The 18,924-nt window shown below is 49.4% G+C and overlaps 1 protein-coding gene across 1 annotated transcript; it reads right to left on the bottom strand.

The window, feature by feature from the left end:
• Nucleotides 1–5,875: 5,875 nt before the first annotated feature.
• On the bottom strand, nucleotides 5,876–17,668 carry LOC141051883 (NF-kappa-B inhibitor-like protein 1). The gene is made up of 5 exons (XM_073548998.1): nucleotides 17,484–17,668; nucleotides 16,665–16,940; nucleotides 16,290–16,402; nucleotides 6,922–7,054; nucleotides 5,876–6,806 (listed from the first exon to the last, which is right to left on the bottom strand). Exons 2-5 carry the CDS (start codon nucleotides 16,933–16,935, stop codon nucleotides 6,208–6,210), a joined length of 1,116 nt encoding a protein of 371 aa, XP_073405099.1. The 5' UTR covers nucleotides 16,936–16,940; nucleotides 17,484–17,668; the 3' UTR covers nucleotides 5,876–6,207.
• Nucleotides 17,669–18,924: the final 1,256 nt, after the last annotated feature.

The following is an 18,924-nucleotide window of genomic DNA, read 5'->3' as shown; positions in this document are numbered from 1 at the left end:
TTCGGGACTACCCCGACTTTTCCCTATAATCGGACAATCTTGCTCGACCCGACTTTTGGAAAAGTCGGGTTTCACGGAACGAAACGCGACCCTAAAAAACCAAAAGTCGCTCAACTCTACCGGTCACTGAGGCTGCGTTCCCAGCCTGGCCATTGAACTGCGGTGACTTCTCTCTGGTGAGATCACCACTAGCACAGTGAGAAAAAGTCTCTCGGTTCCAGAGGATTCTCCACTGGGAGAATTTCACTGCGTGAACTCGCCTCCGCACGTGAGACTTTTCCTTCTGTAATCTCACTGGAAGGAGATCACCGCAGTTCAGCCCAGCTCGGAACGCAGCCTCAGTGAAGGGCAGTACCCTTGAAGAGGTCACCGCTGCTCATTGAGACTGCGCTCGCAGGAGCTCTGTCACCAGTGGTTCTCAGTGGTCGCATCTTGGCACTCTCCAGGTTGATAACTATTAATTCACAAACAAGAATTGCAGCTTGGGACTGTACGTCGGACAGGTGAAGGATATTTTTGTTTTTTTATTTTTGTTTTATTTCAGGAGACAAGGGATTCAATGACATAGACGTTTGTTGAGTATAACTGTGTTTGTTATTTTTAAATAAAAATGAAAGTGTTTTTATATTTCAAATAAAATAGTTTATTCTCGCTGTGTCTTTATTTCCATATTACTATAGAATTAGTAATGGATAGGTGTTTTATAGATGCCTCTCCATCAAGGCCGGTGTCAGCACCTGGCGCACCCAGGCAAGTGCCGGGGCCCTGGCGAGACGGGGGGGCCCACTCACGCTGTCTGGGATACCGGCCACCATGTCCCCCATGCACCGACCCCATCCTCGCCCTCCCAGAGACACACCGCAGCCAGCAATGAGTCATCGTTGGGCTGTTATCTTCTGGCACAGGACCTGTGATGAGGTCACAGGAGGGGAGGAGTCAGGGGTCACATGATCAGGGGCCTCGATGTCTGCAGGGCTCTGCTGTGCTGGTTGTCATGGTGCTGGTGAGGGAAGTTTATGTGTGGGGTCAGGAGGGGTTGACAGGGTGGATGTAGCAGAGCTGTGTGTGTACAGAGTGGAGCCGCATGTGTACGAGGTGAACAGAGCGGAGCCGTGTGTGTACGAGGTGTACGGAGCGGAGCCGCGTGTGTTCGAGGTGTACAGTGCGGAGCCTGGAGCCGTGTGTGTATGAGGTGTGTGGAGCGGAGCCGTCTGTGTACGAGGTGTGCGGAGCAGAGCCGCGTGTGTACGAAGTGTACGGTGCAGAGCCTGGAGCCATGTGTGTACGAGGTGTGCGGAGCAGAGCCGCGTGTGTACAAGATGTACAGAGCGAAGACGGATGTGTATGAGGTGTACGGAGCGGAGACTGATGTGAACGAGGTGTACCGGAGCATAGCCGTGCGTGTACGAGGTGTACAGAGCGGAGCCATGTGTGTACGAGGTGTGCGGAGCGGTGCCGCATGTGTACGAGGTGTAAGGTGCGGAGTCCGGAGCCGTGTGTGTACGAGGTGTACGGAGCGGAGCCGCATGTGTACGAGGTGTACGGTGCGGCGCCTGGAGCCATGTGTGTACGACGTGTGCGGAGTGGAGCCACGTGTGTACGAGGTGTGCGGAGTGAAGCCGTGTGTGTATGGAGCGGAGCCGTGTGTGTACAAGGTGTACAAACCGAAACCGTGTGTGTATGAGGTGTGCAGAGCCGTGCGTGTATGAGGTGTATGATGGGGAGCATTCATACCTCCCAACCGTCCCGTATCCAACGGGACAGTCCCGATTTTGAGACTTCCCCAGCCGGGACCTTACTTTTCCTGCAGACACAGGAGTACACGGCGGAGCCCCAAGGTGCACTTTAAAACTTGCATGTGACGTTCTACCGGAAGTGACGTGCTGGAAGCTGACTGGAAATGAGGTGATTTCGGGAGATTTTGACGGAACCATGGAGGCACTTAAGAGAATGCTTCAGATCCATCACCATGTCCTCCTCCGACAGCGCGAACAGCGGGATCGCCATGTGAGCGGATCATGATATGTCCTGCATCAGGAGGCTCAAGTGGGCACTACAATGGGAGCGAGGCTGCTATGGTATCTTTATAGAATATTTCTTTCTCTCTCTGTTTCTCTCTCTCTCTGTTCTTTCTTTCTCTCTCTCTGTTCTTTATTTCCCATCTTTCTTTCTCTCTGTTTTCTTTCTTTCCCCTTTTTCTTTCTTTCTTTCTTTCTCTCTGTTCCTTCCCCTCTTTCTTTCTCTCTACCTCTCTGTTCTCTTTCTTTCTTACCCTTCTCTCTTTTTCTGTTTTTTTTCTGTCCACTCTTTCTGTTCTTTATTTCTTTCCCCTCCTCTGTTATTTTTCCCTCTTTCTGTTTTTTTCTGTCCACTCTTTCTTTCTTTCCCCCTCTCTGTTCTTTCTTTCCCCCTCTCTGTTCTCTTTATTTCCCCTCTTTATTTCTCTCTCTGTTCTTTCTCTTTCTTTCCCCTCTTTCTTTCTCTCTCTAATCTTTCTCTATTTCTTTCTGTTCTTTCTTTCGCTCTGTCTGTTCTTCCTTTCTTTCTCTGTTCTTTCTTTCCCTCTTTCTGTTCTCTCTCTGTTCTTTTTTTTCTTTCTCTCTCTCTCTGATCTTTCTTTCTAGTCTTTCTTTCATACGTACACTACTAATCAATAGCCTCCGTCACATGAACGTGTTTTGCCACAGAGCGTGTGTCCATGTGGATCACATGCGTATCCGTGTGATCCACACGGAGAAAGTCCGTTTTTGGCCGGCACCACGGATGCCACACGGTATGAATCATGGTATGTGTTAAAGGCGGGGCCCACTGAGACTCTTTCACCCAGGGCCCTCAAAAACCTGGAGCCGGCCTTGCTCTCCATTACTAAGCCGTGGACTTAATGTCACCTGACAATACAAATGTGACATCAACCTCACAAATATGAACCCCGCTTGGCATCGCTACAGGGCAAGTGGGAAGAGCCGGGCAAAGCACTAGAATTGGTGCATCTAATAGATGTGCCTTTTCTGTGTGGCTGCGGGCTGCTATTTTTAGGCTGGGGGGGGCCAATATCCATAACACGTTACCAGCCTGAAAATAATTTAAAAAAACAGCTTGAGGTCTCCTTTATAACCAACCTTGTTAATGCTGACAGCTGAGGGTTGCAGCCCCCAACTGTCAATTTTGCCTGGATGGTTATAGAAAATACAGGGGAACCCTTGCCAGTTTTTTAAAATTTTATTATGTATTTAGAGCGCAAACGCCGGCTGATGAATACTCCCATCAGCTGCTTGCTCTCACGGTTATTAGCAACAGCAGGTGTAGGCTGATGGGAGCAGTAGTCTCATCAGCCGACGCCAGTGACCGGAGGTAAACTTTTTACCTTTGATCACAGCTGCGGGCTGTCATTTGACAGCGTTGGAACCGCGACTGTCTGATTGTCGGTAATGATTTTAACGCCGATCAGAAATCGTGTTTTCTGCGCTGTGGCAGGGCATTCACTGGATGTTAGGGCCCCCAAATCAAGTGAATGGAGACCAGGTCCAGGTCTGGGTACTGTTCTGGTACCCGAATCGAAACTTTTTTTTTTTTTTAAACTGTTCAGCTGAGCCTGCCAGATCAGAAAATCCAGGGATCCACCCATCTCTAGCAGCTACTGAATTGTTAAAGGAAACCTGTCACCAGTTTTGTGACATAGCAGCCAAAAATATCACCTTACGCAGCGTCTGCGCTGTATACCCCAATTCCTTTTAGAACCCCCTCCTCACTCCGCTTGTATACTCCCGAAAACCTTTTTCAATCTCTCCCGCGCTGTACGGTAATCTTATCAGTCTGGTCCGATGGGCATGGTTTCAGGCCTCTACGTCACTCCAACCGGCTGGTGCTCACTGTCCTACTTCATGGATGACACCTTTTGCGCCTGCTCAAAAATATTGCGTTTCGCACCTGCGTAGTATGCTTTGCCCAACTGCGGTGAAAGCTGAAAAACAGATGTGCACATGCGCTGACAAACGTAGGTCCAGTACATGGACCATGAAGTACGGCTGTCTGAACACAGCCTTAAAGCGGCTGTCAGTATAGGATGACTGTTCAAAGTACAGGCACTCGGTACATGATAATGTGGACAAATATTTGAATACATGTTCCCACCCACTTGTTTTCCATTTATTTCCATCCCTCCCTCTTTTCTGATCGACAGTTTCATAGTGTTAGAGAACAGCAGAAACAGATTGATAACAAGCAGGTGGAAAGGCTCGCTTAAATGTTTGACCATATCATGATGCACCAAACGCCTGTACTTGGTTTTCTCTGCTGACAAAGTCCTTTTGTCTGACCTTAGGGTACAAGTTTGCAGTCACTATGTGACTGCAGACTTGCGAATCCTCATATCACACACTGTGTGCAGTCAGTGGCAGGTACGCGACCACAAGTAGGTGATTTGCATGCATATAGTCACATGCATACTAGATGTATTGAGTGAGGCTGGACACGTCTAGTAGGAATGAGGCCAGAAGTATACAAATCACATACTTGAGGTCATATGACCGCCCACTTCTAGCACCGGAGAATCCTCACAGCACACGCAACGTGAGAACTGAATTCACAAGTCTACAGTCACATAGTGTGCCCCAAGGCCAGACAACCCCCATTAAGGAAAATTGTCATTATAGTCAGGAGTCCTCCATTCAGAACCACAGCAAAGAGCAGCTCAAAGCATAATCATGCATTTCATGTTTTTTTTTTTTTATCATGTACTATTTAGTCTCCGAGCTTTAATTCCTGGGGTAAAAACAATCTAGAGAACACAAATACACAACAAAATTCTTCAGAGATTTATGTAATTTGTTTTCTTTTTCTGTTGAGGGCAGTATTTGAGGTCTTGAGCTATCACCTTTCTTCACATGAACGTTACATGACACTGAAGCTGACCGCAGGAATAAGAACAGGATATCACAGTCTTAAAATGAAAACATAAAGAGGTATCAACTATCCCCTAAATCTGGAGTGGACAACAATCCCATTCTATTTTTATTTTGCCTGGTCATATCCCTTGGAATCTACCAAGGACAAAGAAACAGCGGCCGGCGACCGCTGCAGCTACTGCCCCTTCATTCTACCTATTGTTAGGAATCAGATTAGGACACCGCATCAATTTAAAATTATCATTCCTAAAAATGCATTTAACACCATCCCAGTATGAGGTACATGCTGTGTATGGCTGTATGGAGCAGGCTCAGGAACTGAGCCCGCTCCATACAGTGTGGGTGCCAACTGTGTTATACAGCTGATACCTGCCATTAACATTAGTGATCAGAGCTAGCTCCAACTGCTGCGGTTTATCCACTTAAATACTGTTGTCAGAGACTTACAGCAGCATTGAGGTAGTTCAAACTGAGTGGATGGGTCGTTCGGGCACCCATCGCTTCCCCCTTAGCAACACAATCAGAGGATGGCAATGGATTACTAAGGTTTCAATTGCCAGCATCTTGGTGCTCCTGTGAAGTCCAGTCTATGGATGAGCTTTATAAAACATTGTTAGTTTTACTATATACTCCATGACTTGGATTCAGGCTCAAGTCCCCTAAAGGTACTAAAAAATATGTAAAATTGTAAAATATCATTTAAAAATGATTTACAAACATAAAAGTTTAAATAATCCTCCTTTTTTGCAATCAGAAAATAATTATGGTAAATGGCGTAAAGAAAGCAATAGAAAAGCCAGAATGGTTGGATTTCAATCATTCTACCATTAAAAAAAAAAAAAAGCTATAAAAATTGATCAATACATCAAGTATAACCCAAAACGCTATCAGTAAAAGCAGCAGCTCATCACACAATCAGAAAAAAATATTCATACTGCTCTATCAATAAAAAAGTTAACAAAAACTGTTGATACAAACCAATTGTTATTTTTTTTTATTATGTTATCTCAAGTTATTAGGGGAAGTTCGGGCCTGGACCCTTTATTATACATCAGATCTGCTATAAGTTGTAAAACACAAATGATTCTCACATTTGGCAAGTTACACTGTGATATCCACAAGGTAGCGCTCTTCCATTGGTGAATCTGGTGTAGGTATGGGGGGGGGGTCTTACCCACACAAACCTAACAGGGTAAGCTAAAACAAAAAGGTAAGCAAAGGGAGACCAATATGAATAATCCTAGTCATTGAAAACACATATACACTGTTGCACCATGGTGGCGGTATACAGAGCATCTCAAGATCACTTTGTCAGCTCCGCCAGTCTGTTCAGCTCCTGGGATAATTCAGTTACGGCTCTCAGCACCCGTTCTCTGTCCTTAGCAAGCAGACGAGAGCCACATCTCTGCATGAAGCGGTCTGGATGCCACGTCACCCTCTGCGCCCGCAGGTAGCGCTTATATGCGCCAGCATCGGACGAGTCACCAGCAGCAGCAATGATCTGTGCCATCTGCTCTGCAGTGCCTCCGGGCAGGGGCCAGGGGATATCACTGTACCCCAATGTACCAAGCCCAGTCTTAGTATCAGTTGGACCAGGACCCTCTACTGTGACCGTCCCATGTTGCTCGCTCGTTGTGGTGGATGAGCCGACTCCCCCAAACACATCCTGACACCTTCTCCGATAGCGCTCGCTCTGCAACTCTCTTAGCTCCTTCTCCTTCTGTAGCTGCCTCAGTACATACGCGTTCTCTTCCGCCGCGCTGGACAACATCGGCACAGAGACTCTTTTGTCCGCTGCCCTAGGAGGCTCGGACTGGATCTTCCTTGCATGGTATTCTCTGTAGATTCGATTGGCCCAGGACTCGAATGTCTCTAATTCAGGCACATCTTCAGGATAATCTTCTGAAAACAGAATACAAAACACTTTTAACTGTGAATGGCAGAAAACAGCATCACATGGGTGCAAATATTGGAGGGTAGACTTGTTGAACTCCCCCTTTAAACGTACGGCCCTTACCCTCATACTGTCCATACAATTCTTGATATTCATCCATACCCTCCGCTAAGAGTTTCTCTCTCCACTCTGAAGACTGTGATGATGACGGATCCGGGGTGGAATCAGGATAAGCTCTAGGCCTGGGGGTCCGCTCCTGTAGAAAGAAGCAGAAAGATTCCATGAGCAGAAACGTAGAGCACAGGTTTTTTATCTGTCAGTCTGTACTGGGTCCTACGAGCTACTGATGAGCAGCAGAAAGTTATTAGAGGCGTGCAGATTTCACAGTGCCGTATTCTAGGTATTTCATGGGTTCACTATTTATAATATAACGTGCTAAGCGTCACTCTGTCCGAAGCCTTTATAGACTGCGCAAGCGCGACGCGCCTGCGCAGTCTGGCTCCAGACAGAATGAGGCAGCCAGCGGTGAGGAGTGCATATGGCGTCGGAGAAGGCGGTATGCGTACACACTGCATACCGCTATGTGCGGCGCCATACTTACCTGACCGGGAGGAGCGTTGCCGCGGCGCTTCTCTTCGGCCGGAGAAGGAGTGCGGCCGGAATCACGCATGCGCATAGCGCGATCCGGCGCCATTTTACTGAAGACACATTTGCAGTGTCTTCAGCAAAATGACGCCGGACAGCGGTATGGGCATGTGCGTACTCCGGCGCCAGACTCCTCCCCCGGCCTCCAGCAGAACGTGACAGGCAGCGCTGGAGCACAGGGAAGAAGGGTGAGTATAAATATTTTTTTTTGTATGTGTGTAGTTTAATAGGGGTGAGGGGACCACGCATACCAGGAAAGGGGGGTGAGGGGACCATGCATACCACGCCAGGAGGGCGAGAGGAACACGCATACCACGACAGGGGGGCGAGGGGACAACGCATACCACGACAGGGGGGCGAGGGGACAACGCATACCACGAAAGGGGGATGAGGGGACCAAGCATATCACTAAAGGAGGGTGAGGGGACCACGCATACCACGAAAGGAGGGTGAGGGGACCACGCATACCACGAAAGGAGGGTGAGGGGACCACGCATACCACGAAAGGAGGGTGAGGGGACCACGCATACCACGAAAGGAGGGTGAGGGGACCACGCATACCACGAAAGGAGGGTGAGGGGACCACGCATTCCACGAAAGGAGGGTGAGGGGACCACGCATACCACGAAAGGAGGGTGAGGGGACCACGCATACCAGGAAAGGGGGGTGAGGGGACCACGCATACCACGAAAGGAGGGTGAGGGGACCACGCATACCACGAAAGGAGGGTGAGGGGACCACGCATACCACGAAAGGAGGGTGAGGGGACCACGCATACCACGAAAGGAGGGTGAGGGGACCACGCATACCACGAAAGGAGGGTGAGGGGACCACGCATACCACGAAAGGAGGGTGAGGGGACCACGCATACCACGAAAGGAGGGTGAGGGGACCACGCATACCACGAAAGGAGGGTGAGGGGACCACGCATACCACGAAAGGAGCGTGAGGGGAACACGCATACCACGAAAGGAGGGTGAGGGGAACACGCATACCACGAAAGGCGGGTGAGGGGAACACGCATACCACGAAAGGAGGGTGAGGGGAACACGCATACCACGAAAGGAGGGTGAGGGGAACACGCATACCACGAAAAAGGGGGTGAGGGGACCATGGATACCATGAAAAGGGGGGTGAGGGGACCATGCATACCAGGATGGGGGGGTGAGGGATTGCATGCATACCAGGATTGGGGGGTGAGGGGACCATGCATACCAGGATAGGAGGGTTGAGGAGACCATGCATACCAGGATTGGGGGGTGAGGGGGCCATGCATACCATTATAGGGGGGGTGAGGGGACCCTGCATACCATGAAAAGGGGGGTGAGGGGACCATGTATACCAGAATTGGGGGGCGAGGGGACCATGCATACCAGGATAGGGGGGTGAGAGGACCATGCATAACAGGATTGGGGGGTGAGGGGACCATGCATAACAGGATAGGGGAGGTGAGGGGACCATGCATACAAGGATTGGGGGGTGAGGGGGCCATGCATGCCAAGATAGGGGGGGGGTGAGGGGACCATGCATACCAGGATGAGGAATAGGGTGCCATGCTTACCAGGATTGGAGGGTGAGGGTACCATGCATACCTGGATAGGGATGAGGGGTGCCATGCACACCAAGATAGGAGGGGTGCAGCTCATACCAGGATGGGAGACTATATACCAATAAAAATGCCCGCCACCCGGGCGTAGAACGGGTTCATAGCTAGTTCATTTATAATGCGGTGACAGAAGTGTAAAAAAATCTGTGATGCAGAGATAACTACTCTGCTCATCCATCTCTATCTCTATGTGCAGCCACTGCTGGAATCCGTGTAAGGATGGCGACAAAGAGAATATATTAGGCCCTTCTCATGTAGATTACAAATTGTGCTTCAATCAGTAAATATGCATACAGACCCCCCTCTAAAGCCCCCAAACAAATACGGACCCAGATAATTTCCCCTAAACACAGACCCTAAACTCAGACTCCAGACCAGAAATCATCAATAAGAACAAATCCTAACTTGAGAAGAGCGAACTCAAACTGTAGAGACCCAGTGTCCGATGGTGAACTCCAAATATCTCCTGGAAGTCCCTTTTACAGTTCGGGAGGAGAGGGAGAGAGCTCTAAAGATCAGGCCCCCATTGATTGTTCCACCCATCCCTAACACTAACCCCTAAACAACAAAGTCCCTAGAACAGACCTTAGACTAACTCCCCAAAAAATAGACCCCTTTCAATACAGAACTCCTCTCTAAATCCTGACTTCAAACCAGACCCCCTAAATCAGTGTTTCTCAACTCCTGACCTCAAGGCCCACCAATAGGTCATGTTCTCAGGATTTCCATTCACATTGCACATGTGGTAGAATTACCACCTGGGCAATACTAAGGAAATCCTAAAAACATGACCTGTTGGTGGGCCTTAAGTACAGGAGTTGAGAAACACGGCCCTAAATTAAAAAAAAAAAAAAATTAATACAGACCCCAGAGCAGACTCCTCTAAACTAGCAGAGACCCCCAGACCACTTAAATACAGATTCCAAACCGGCCCCCTCTAAATACAGACTCCGGACCATATCCCATAAAAAAATAGACACCACCACAAACAAACCTGAGACCGACCCCCCAAATACACTCCCTGACAGATGTTATGTCGCTTATCCACGTTATGTAAATAAAACCTTATACCCTGACGTTAAATTCATCCATCGATTGTATAAATTATTCTTTTGAAAGCTGAAACCTTCTGAAATGTGGTTTCGGTTAAGAAAATAAATTGGCATCAATGCAGAAATATTGATCATTTAATGGACACAGAATGGTCAGGTTTTGGCAAGACAAAAGCTTTGTCGTCTTGTCATATAATGCACCCAATCCTAGTTTATATCCTCACCTGTGCTCAGTAAATTATTATTACTATTTATATAGCACCAATGATTCCATGGTGCTGTACATGAGAAGGGGTTACATATTACAGATATCACTTACAGTAAACAAACTAACAATGACAGACTGATACAGAGGGGAGAGAGGACCCTGCCCTTTCGGGCTTACATGCTACAAGATGGTGGGGAAGGAGACAGTAGGTTGGTGGGTTGCAGCAGTTCCGGTGTTGGTTGAGGTGATATCACCGGTAGTAAATGATCGGTTATAATTAGTGGATGCATATAAAAAGAAACCCAGCACTCCAGACCTTCACTTGAGCTGCAACTTGAGCTCTGACAACATGTCAAAAATCCACCCTGCGACCAAAGCCTGGATTATCAAGAGGCTGAAGACCAGATCCACTGCAGAGGTGGCTGGCACATTTAATGTGTCTCAGCGTCAAGTACAAACAATTAAAAAAAGATTCAAAGACACTGGAGATGTGTTTGACAAGCCCAGGTCCGGCAGACCCCGCAAGACAACTGCTCAGGAGGAACATTTATTGGTTATAAAATCCAAAGAAAGCCCCTCTTCCACTGGAGCAGAGCTCCAACAGGCCTGGTCACCTCAAGTCCCTGTGTCAACTAGAACAGTTTGTAGGATTCTGTCTCGAAATGGTCTCCTTGGTCGACTCAGTGCCCAGAAGCCAGCACTAAACAAAAGGCAAATAAAAAACCGTGTAGAATTTGCCAAGTCCCACAGCCTGCTAAACAGATGGATGCTGGAAAAGTGGCAGAAGGTGGATTTCTCTGATGAATCTTCAGTAGAATTACAAAGCCGCCGCAAATACTGCAGGAGACCTACTGGAGCCCGTATGGATCCAAAATACTCCCAGAAAACAGTTAAATTTAGTGGTGGAAAGATCATGGTCTGGGGTTACATTCAGTATGGGGGTGTGCGAAACATTTGCAAGGTGGAAGGCAATATCAATAACCTAAAATATCAAGAAGTATTAGCTACCTCTTATATTCCAAATCAAAAAAGGGGTCAAATTCTAGACCCCTTCAACTATTACAATCCTAAGACCTTGGTATTGTCAGAAGGCATCCAAGAAACCCATCCTTGTTCCTGCAGGTTGTGATAATCATCAATACCAGGTGCCACTGCAGACACATCAAAGCTGTCCACTCTAGGTCAGGATGCCGTCTGTGGCAATACCCAGGAGGGAAGAGGCCTGGAGGAGCAAGGGGAATTGAGTATTTGAAAAGAACGCAGGATAACTGAAGAGTTTTTCTGCTTTTCCAAGAGTTCATCTGGCCTACAGGTTCCCAGTGATCAATCAACTGTAGTTCTAGAAGCGTGTCCGCTATACATCATTAGTTCTAGAAGTGTGCCCACCATAATAATAATAATTATTATTATTTATATAGCGCCAACATATTCCGCAGCACTTTACAATTAAGCGGGGACATGTACAGACAATAAATTCAATACAAGTTAAGACAATTTATACAGTGACATTAGGAGTGAGGTCCCTGCTCGCAAGCTTACAATCTACAAGGAAATGGGGGAGACACAGTAGGTGAAAAGTGCTTGTTATTTCAGGTCTCGCAATTATAATAAATAGGGATTTTCATATAAAGCTGCATGATCCGGCCATCAGTCCGTGTGTTTAAGTGCAATAGTCAAGTATCTAGTGCAGTTATCGTGTGCATGGAGGGTGTGGAGACAGAGGAATAGTAGGGTGCAGATTCAGCATAATATTTGGAAGGAGGGAACAGGGCAAAGTTAGTTTACTGAGTAGTTGATGTGGTAGGCTTGTTTGAAGAGATGGGATTTCAAAGCGCGCTTGAATAGGTCGGGGCAAGGTATCAGTCTGGGGAAGTGCATTCCAGAGAGCTGGAGCAGCATGAGAGAAGTCTTGGAGACGGAGGTGCGAGGTTCGGATTACGGGTAGTTCTAGAAGCGTGCCAGCCATACATCTGCAGTAATACAAACGTGCCCGCCACACATCTGTAGTAATAGAAGCGTGTCCGCCACACATCTGTAGTACTGCAAGCGTGTCCGCCACACATCTGTAGTACTGCAAGCGTGTCCGCCACACATCTGTAGTACTGCAAGCGTCCCCGCCACACATCTGTAGTACTGCAAGCGTCCCCGCCACACATCTGTAGTACTGCAAGCGTCCCCGCCACACATCTGTAGTACTGCAAGCGTCCCCGCCACACATCTGTAGTACTGCAAGCGTCCCCGCCACACATCTGTAGTACTGCAAGCGTCCCCGCCACACATCTGTAGTACTGCAAGCGTCCCCGCCACACATCTGTAGTACTGCAAGCGTCCCCGCCACACATCTGTAGTACTGCAAGCGTCCCCGCCACACATCTGTAGTACTGCAAGCGTCCCCGCCACACATCTGTAGTACTGCAAGCGTCCCCGCCACACATCTGTAGTACTGCAAGCGTCCCCGCCACACATCTGTAGTACTGCAAGCGTCCCCGCCACACATCTGTAGTACTGCAAGCGTCCCCGCCACACATCTGTAGTACTGCAAGCGTCCCCGCCACACATCTGTAGTACTGCAAGCGTCCCCGCCACACATCTGTAGTACTGCAAGCGTCCCCGCCACACATCTGTAGTACTGCAAGCGTCCCCGCCACACATCTGTAGTACTGCAAGCGTCCCCGCCACACATCTGTAGTACTGCAAGCGTCCCCGCCACACATCTGTAGTACTGCAAGCGTGTCCGCCACACATCTGTAGTACTGCAAGCGTGTCCGCCACACATCTGTAGTACTGCAAGCGTGTCCGCCACACATCTGTAGTACTGCAAGCGTGTCCGCCACACATCTGTAGTACTGCAAGCGTGTCCGCCACACATCTGTAGTACTGCAAGCGTGTCCGCCACACATCTGTAGTACTGCAAGCGTGTCCGCCACACATCTGTAGTACTGCAAGCGTGTCCGCCACACATCTGTAGTACTGCAAGCGTGTCCGCCACACATCTGTAGTACTGCAAGCGTGTCCGCCACACATCTGTAGTACTGCAAGCGTGTCCGCCACACATCTGTAGTACTGCAAGCGTGTCCGCCACACATCTGTAGTACTGCAAGCGTGTCCGCCACACATCTGTAGTACTGCAAGCGTGTCCGCCACACATCTGTAGTACTGCAAGCGTGTCCGCCACACATCTGTAGTACTGCAAGCGTGTCCGCCACACATCTGTAGTACTGCAAGCGTGTCCGCCACACATCTGTAGTACTGCAAGCGTGTCCGCCACACATCTGTAGTACTGCAAGCGTGTCCGCCACACATCTGTAGTACTGCAAGCGTGTCCGCCACACATCTGTAGTACTGCAAGCGTGTCCGCCACACATCTGTAGTACTGCAAGCGTGTCCGCCACACATCTGTAGTACTGCAAGCGTGTCCGCCACACATCTGTAGTACTGCAAGCGTGTCCGCCACACATCTGTAGTACTGCAAGCGTGTCCGCCACACATCTGTAGTACTGCAAGCGTGTCCGCCACACATCTGTAGTACTGCAAGCGTGTCCGCCACACATCTGTAGTACTGCAAGCGTGTCCGCCACACATCTGTAGTACTGCAAGCGTGTCCGCCACACATCTGTAGTACTGCAAGCGTGTCCGCCACACATCTGTAGTACTGCAAGCGTGTCCGCCACACATCTGTAGTACTGCAAGCGTGTCCGCCACACATCTGTAGTACTGCAAGCGTGTCCGCCACACATCTGTAGTACTGCAAGCGTGTCCGCCACACATCTGTAGTACTGCAAGCGTGTCCGCCACACATCTGTAGTACTGCAAGCGTGTCCGCCACACATCTGTAGTACTGCAAGCGTGTCCGCCACACATCTGTAGTACTGCAAGCGTGTCCGCCACACATCTGTAGTACTGCAAGCGTGTCCGCCACACATCTGTAGTACTGCAAGCGTGTCCGCCACACATCTGTAGTACTGCAAGCGTGTCCGCCACACATCTGTAGTACTGCAAGCGTGTCCGCCACACATCTGTAGTACTGCAAGCGTGTCCGCCACACATCTGTAGTAATGCAAGCGTGTCCGCCACACATCTGTAGTAATGCAAGCGTGTCCGCCACACATCTGTAGTAATGCAAGCGTGTCCGCCACACATCTGTAGTAATGCAAGCGTGTCCGCCACACATCTGTAGTAATGCAAGCTTGTCCGCCACACATCTGTAGTAATGCAAGCGTGTCCGCCACACATCTGTAGTAATGCAAGCGTGTCCGCCACACATCTGTAGTAATGCAAGCGTGTCCGCCACACATCTGTAGTAATGCAAGCGTGCCCGCCACACATCTGTAGTAATGCAAGCGTGCCCGCCACACATCTGTAGTAATGCAAGCGTGCCCGCCACACATCTGTAGTAATGCAAGCGTGCCCGCCACACATCTGTAGTAATGCAAGCGTGCCCGCCACACATCTGTAGTAATGCAAGCGTGCCCGCCACACATCTGTAGTAATGCAAGCGTGCCCGCCACACATCTGTAGTAATGCAAGCGTGCCCGCCACACATCTGTAGTAATGCAAGCGTGCCCGCCACACATCTGTAGTAATACAAGCGTGCCCGCCACACATCTGTAGTAATACAAGCGTGCCCGCCACACATCTGTAGTAATACAAGCGTGCCCGCCATACATCTGTAGTTTTAGAAGCGTGCCCGCCATACATCTGTAGTTTTAGAAGCGTGCCCGCCATACATCTGTAGTTTTAGAAGCATGCCCGCCATACATCTGTAGTTTTAGAAGCGTGCCCGCCATACATCTGTAGTTTTAGAAGCGTGCCCGCCATACATCTGAAGTTCTAGAAGCGTGCCCGCCATACATCTGTGGTTCTAGAAGCGTGTCCGCCATACATCTGTAGTTTTAGAAGCGAGCCCACCATACATCTGCAGTAATACAAGCGTGCCCGACGTACATCTGTAGTTCTGGAAGCGTGTCCGCCATACATCCGTAGTCATACAAGCTTGCCTGCCATACATCTGTAGCTCTAGAAGCGAGCCCGCCATACATCTGTAGTCATACAAGCTTGCCTGCCATACACCTGTAGCTCTAGAAGCGTGCCCGCCATACATCTGTAGCTCTAGAAGCGTGCCCGCCATACATCTGTAGTTCTAGAAGCGTGCCCGCCATACATCTGTAGTTCTAGAAGCGTGCCCGCCATACATCTGTAGTTTTAGAAGCGTACCCGCCATACATCTGTGGTTCTAGAAGCGTGTCCGCCATACATCTGTGGTTCTAGAAGCGTGTCCGCCATACATCTGTAGTTTTAGAAGCGAGCCCACCATACATCTGCAGTAATACAAGCTTGCCTGCCATACATCTGTAGTTCTAGAAGCATGTCCGCCATACATCTGTAGTCATACAAGCTTGCCTGCCATACATCTGTAGCTCTAGAAGCGTGCCCGCCATACATCTGTAGTTCTAGAAGCGTGCCTGCCATAAATCTTTAGTAATAGACGCGTGCCCGCCATACATCTGAAATAGAAGCGTTCCCGCCATACATCTGTAGCTCTAGAAGCGAGCCCACCATACATCTGTAGTAATAGACGTGTGCCCGCCATACATCTGTAGTAATAGATGTGTGCCTGCCATACATCTGAAGGAATATAAGCGTTCCTGCCATACATCTGTAGCTCTCGAAGCAAGCCCGCCATACATCTGCAGTAATAGACGCGTGCCCGCCATACATCTGAAGTAATAGAAGCGTGCCCGCCATACATCTGCAGTTCGTGCCCGCCATACTCACTGCCTACATAGACATTTAGCAGCGACTGCCAACCTCCATGGCTGCCTGCCGGGGTTAACAGCAGAGCTGCAAAGCAGATTCCACCTCCGCTGTGACGCCACTACCAGACGGAAGATATCTGCGCCTCATATTCATCCATCCTCGGAGATGAGCTGCATTATGGCGTTCTGTTCTCAGAAAGACTCCCTGACTGTGTCATACATACCATGAGGTCTTCTGCTCGTCTCAGAATGTCCCGCGGTGTTGTCCCCTGATGATTCGCCACATCGATGCACTGGGGGCTGCGCTTCAGGATTGGCACAACTAAGTCTGTGTAGACTAAAACAGGAAAGAAAGTCACAGGATGAAAAGATGCAGACAAAGAGGTAAATTGTATCGATATCACCGCCTGCTGTCAACACTAGGGGGAGCTCACAGCAGACCGAGTGATTATGGAGATCAGCGAATGAGCAGAGGACACTGAGCTACCCCTGGTGGCGGCTGCAGGGGACACATAATATCATCCACCTCGTGTCTATAAAGGGGATGAGGACATTTACTACTACACCACCCGGAATCAGTATCACCTCCTCCTCCTCACCTTCCCATCTCCCTTTCTCCACTTCCCGAGCGGCCAGGTGCAGAGCGTTGTTCCCGGATTCATCACACACCATGGGGTCCGCTCCTTTCCGGAGCAGCAGCAGAGTGCAGGCGTCGTCATGCAGCGAGCAGGCGGCATGGAGAAGGCTCCGTCCTCCCGGTAACACCTTATCCAGCTGGAGGTGGCGATGTTTCCTGATGTAAGCCTTCAGCCGGACGACGTCCCCGCGCTCCACGTACCGCAGCGCCCGCCGCTCCCGACGGAAAGACATCAGCCCTGCAGGGGACAGAGGAGTCATTCTTAAAGGGACCCTACACTCTTATCCCTTTTACCACACTTTCCATCGGTTTCACACCAATTTCGATATCCCCGCTTGCTGTCGGTGGACGAAAACATTTTCTTTCCCTTTTCACAGGCTGAAAACTGGCGCCGACACGTCTCACAGCTGAAAGTTTGCTACACTTGTATCAAGCCTACAATAAACAAACATCTATGATGGTTTGCTACAATGTATCGGCGCAGGTGAACACATCGCCTCCTCCAGCCTGATGCAAAGTGTCACAGAGGAATAACTAAGACTGGATGCAACTGCACCAAACACTCAGCTGACAGATGTATCGGCCTCATATAGGTTTTACATTCACTGACAGCAAGCACAGATCTAGAAAATGAGCATTATGTACAGACTGGTGCATGCAGTATCAATGAACACCCTAGTGATGGCACACAGTAGCCAGGAAATGCGCAGGCTGTTATAGCACTACAACCCCCAGAATGCTCTGGCAGTGCAAGAGTACAGTTATTTCCCCCCATACTTACTTCTATAGCGGCTCTGCTCGGTACTCCCACGTTCACTGCACACAGGACAGGGCACAGGAAGCTTCACTGCACACTTCCGGGTGTACTAGGTGGAGTCAATGCTCAGTTTCCGGCCCGTGTTATAATTTCTCCCCCTGGAAACAAGAACTCTCGTTTTTCTGCCCGACTATGATTTGAGTAACTTTTGGCCTGAGAGCAGAGACACAGCAATGTTTTCCATATATATGTATATACACACCCTATGTGGTATATAGTTATGTTTAGTGCATGTTACAACAGCTACAGCAGTCTCATATACACACTCATTGCATGTGAGGGAATAAAGCATCCCCTGACTGTTGTGTAGTAGAAAAAACTCCCAGTGGTCTCCTCTTGTTCAAAAAATTACTACAGACACTCTAATTATAAGATGAGTTCATACATGTCACATGGCAGAATACAATAAAAAGAGAAAATGCGGATGGCACTGCTCTTTACCATGTGAGTTCAGGTGGTGTGCGGTATTCGGCGCTCTGATGTCTGACAGCTGTCGGTGCTGGTCCAAGGAGATCCACAATGCTGAATAGTTCCACAAAGAAGCAGAAAGACCGCACTCAACAGGCTGATGAAGAAAATCTGGAAGTGCTGTGACAGCGCGAAACGGACGTTGTCAGCTCATTTTCCACTCTGTGTGTCGCTCCCCGGGCCGACATGAACTACATGTGCCAATAAATCGGTGATTTTCTTCATTAGTCTGCTGAGTGTGGTCTTTCTGCTTCTTCATGGAACTATTCATACATGTCACAGCGCCGACAGAAAACTGCACCGACGTGCGATTAAAGGGGTATTCCTGTGGCGCCCCTGAGGCTCAGTCGCCACAGAGGTACTGCACCTTCTCCTAAGGTGTAGTGCTCCACCATCCAGGTAGGGTGGGAACTCCTTTCCACGCTCCAACACTCGCACCCCACACAACAGGGTAGTTCTGCATAACCACATTGCGGCTCAGTGCTTAGAGAGTAGCAGAGCACCTCTGGTGGTTCCCTGCTTGGAACACTGGATGTGCTGGGAGGTGGGTGAAGTTGAGATCCATATAAAAGAGTGGGAAAGTGTAGGATTAAGGGTTCAGTCTGACAGAAGGTCAGTGAGGAAGGAAGCCACTCGGGAGGAGTGGGGGATCCCTGGAAGAAGGGATGGAGGAAGGAGTGCTGCAGCTGCCTCAGTGATCTGAGCCCGCTGGCACGGGAAATAGAAGAGAAGGAGAAAGACGTAGAACTGCAACCTAAGCTTCCAAAAGAGAGAGAATGAACAGCGCGGAACGAAGGAGTAGGAGAACAGAGAGGAGTTGTGGGTTGGAAGAGGAACCCTGCCTATAGGTTCTCAGCGCAAGGCCGGGGCCTGGTCCCCGAGGTTGTATGGACACTTATGGTTCTGCAGCAGACACCGGTGGAGTAGTTGGCTGTAA

Source organism: Dendrobates tinctorius, unplaced genomic scaffold, assembly GCF_039654945.1.
Source record: "Dendrobates tinctorius isolate UK_male_01 unplaced genomic scaffold, ASM3965494v1 ptg000158l, whole genome shotgun sequence".
NCBI classification, from domain to species: domain Eukaryota; kingdom Metazoa; phylum Chordata; class Amphibia; order Anura; family Dendrobatidae; genus Dendrobates; species Dendrobates tinctorius.
Note: the sequence above shows the minus strand (reverse complement) of the source record. Positions and strands in the feature narration are given on the sequence as shown.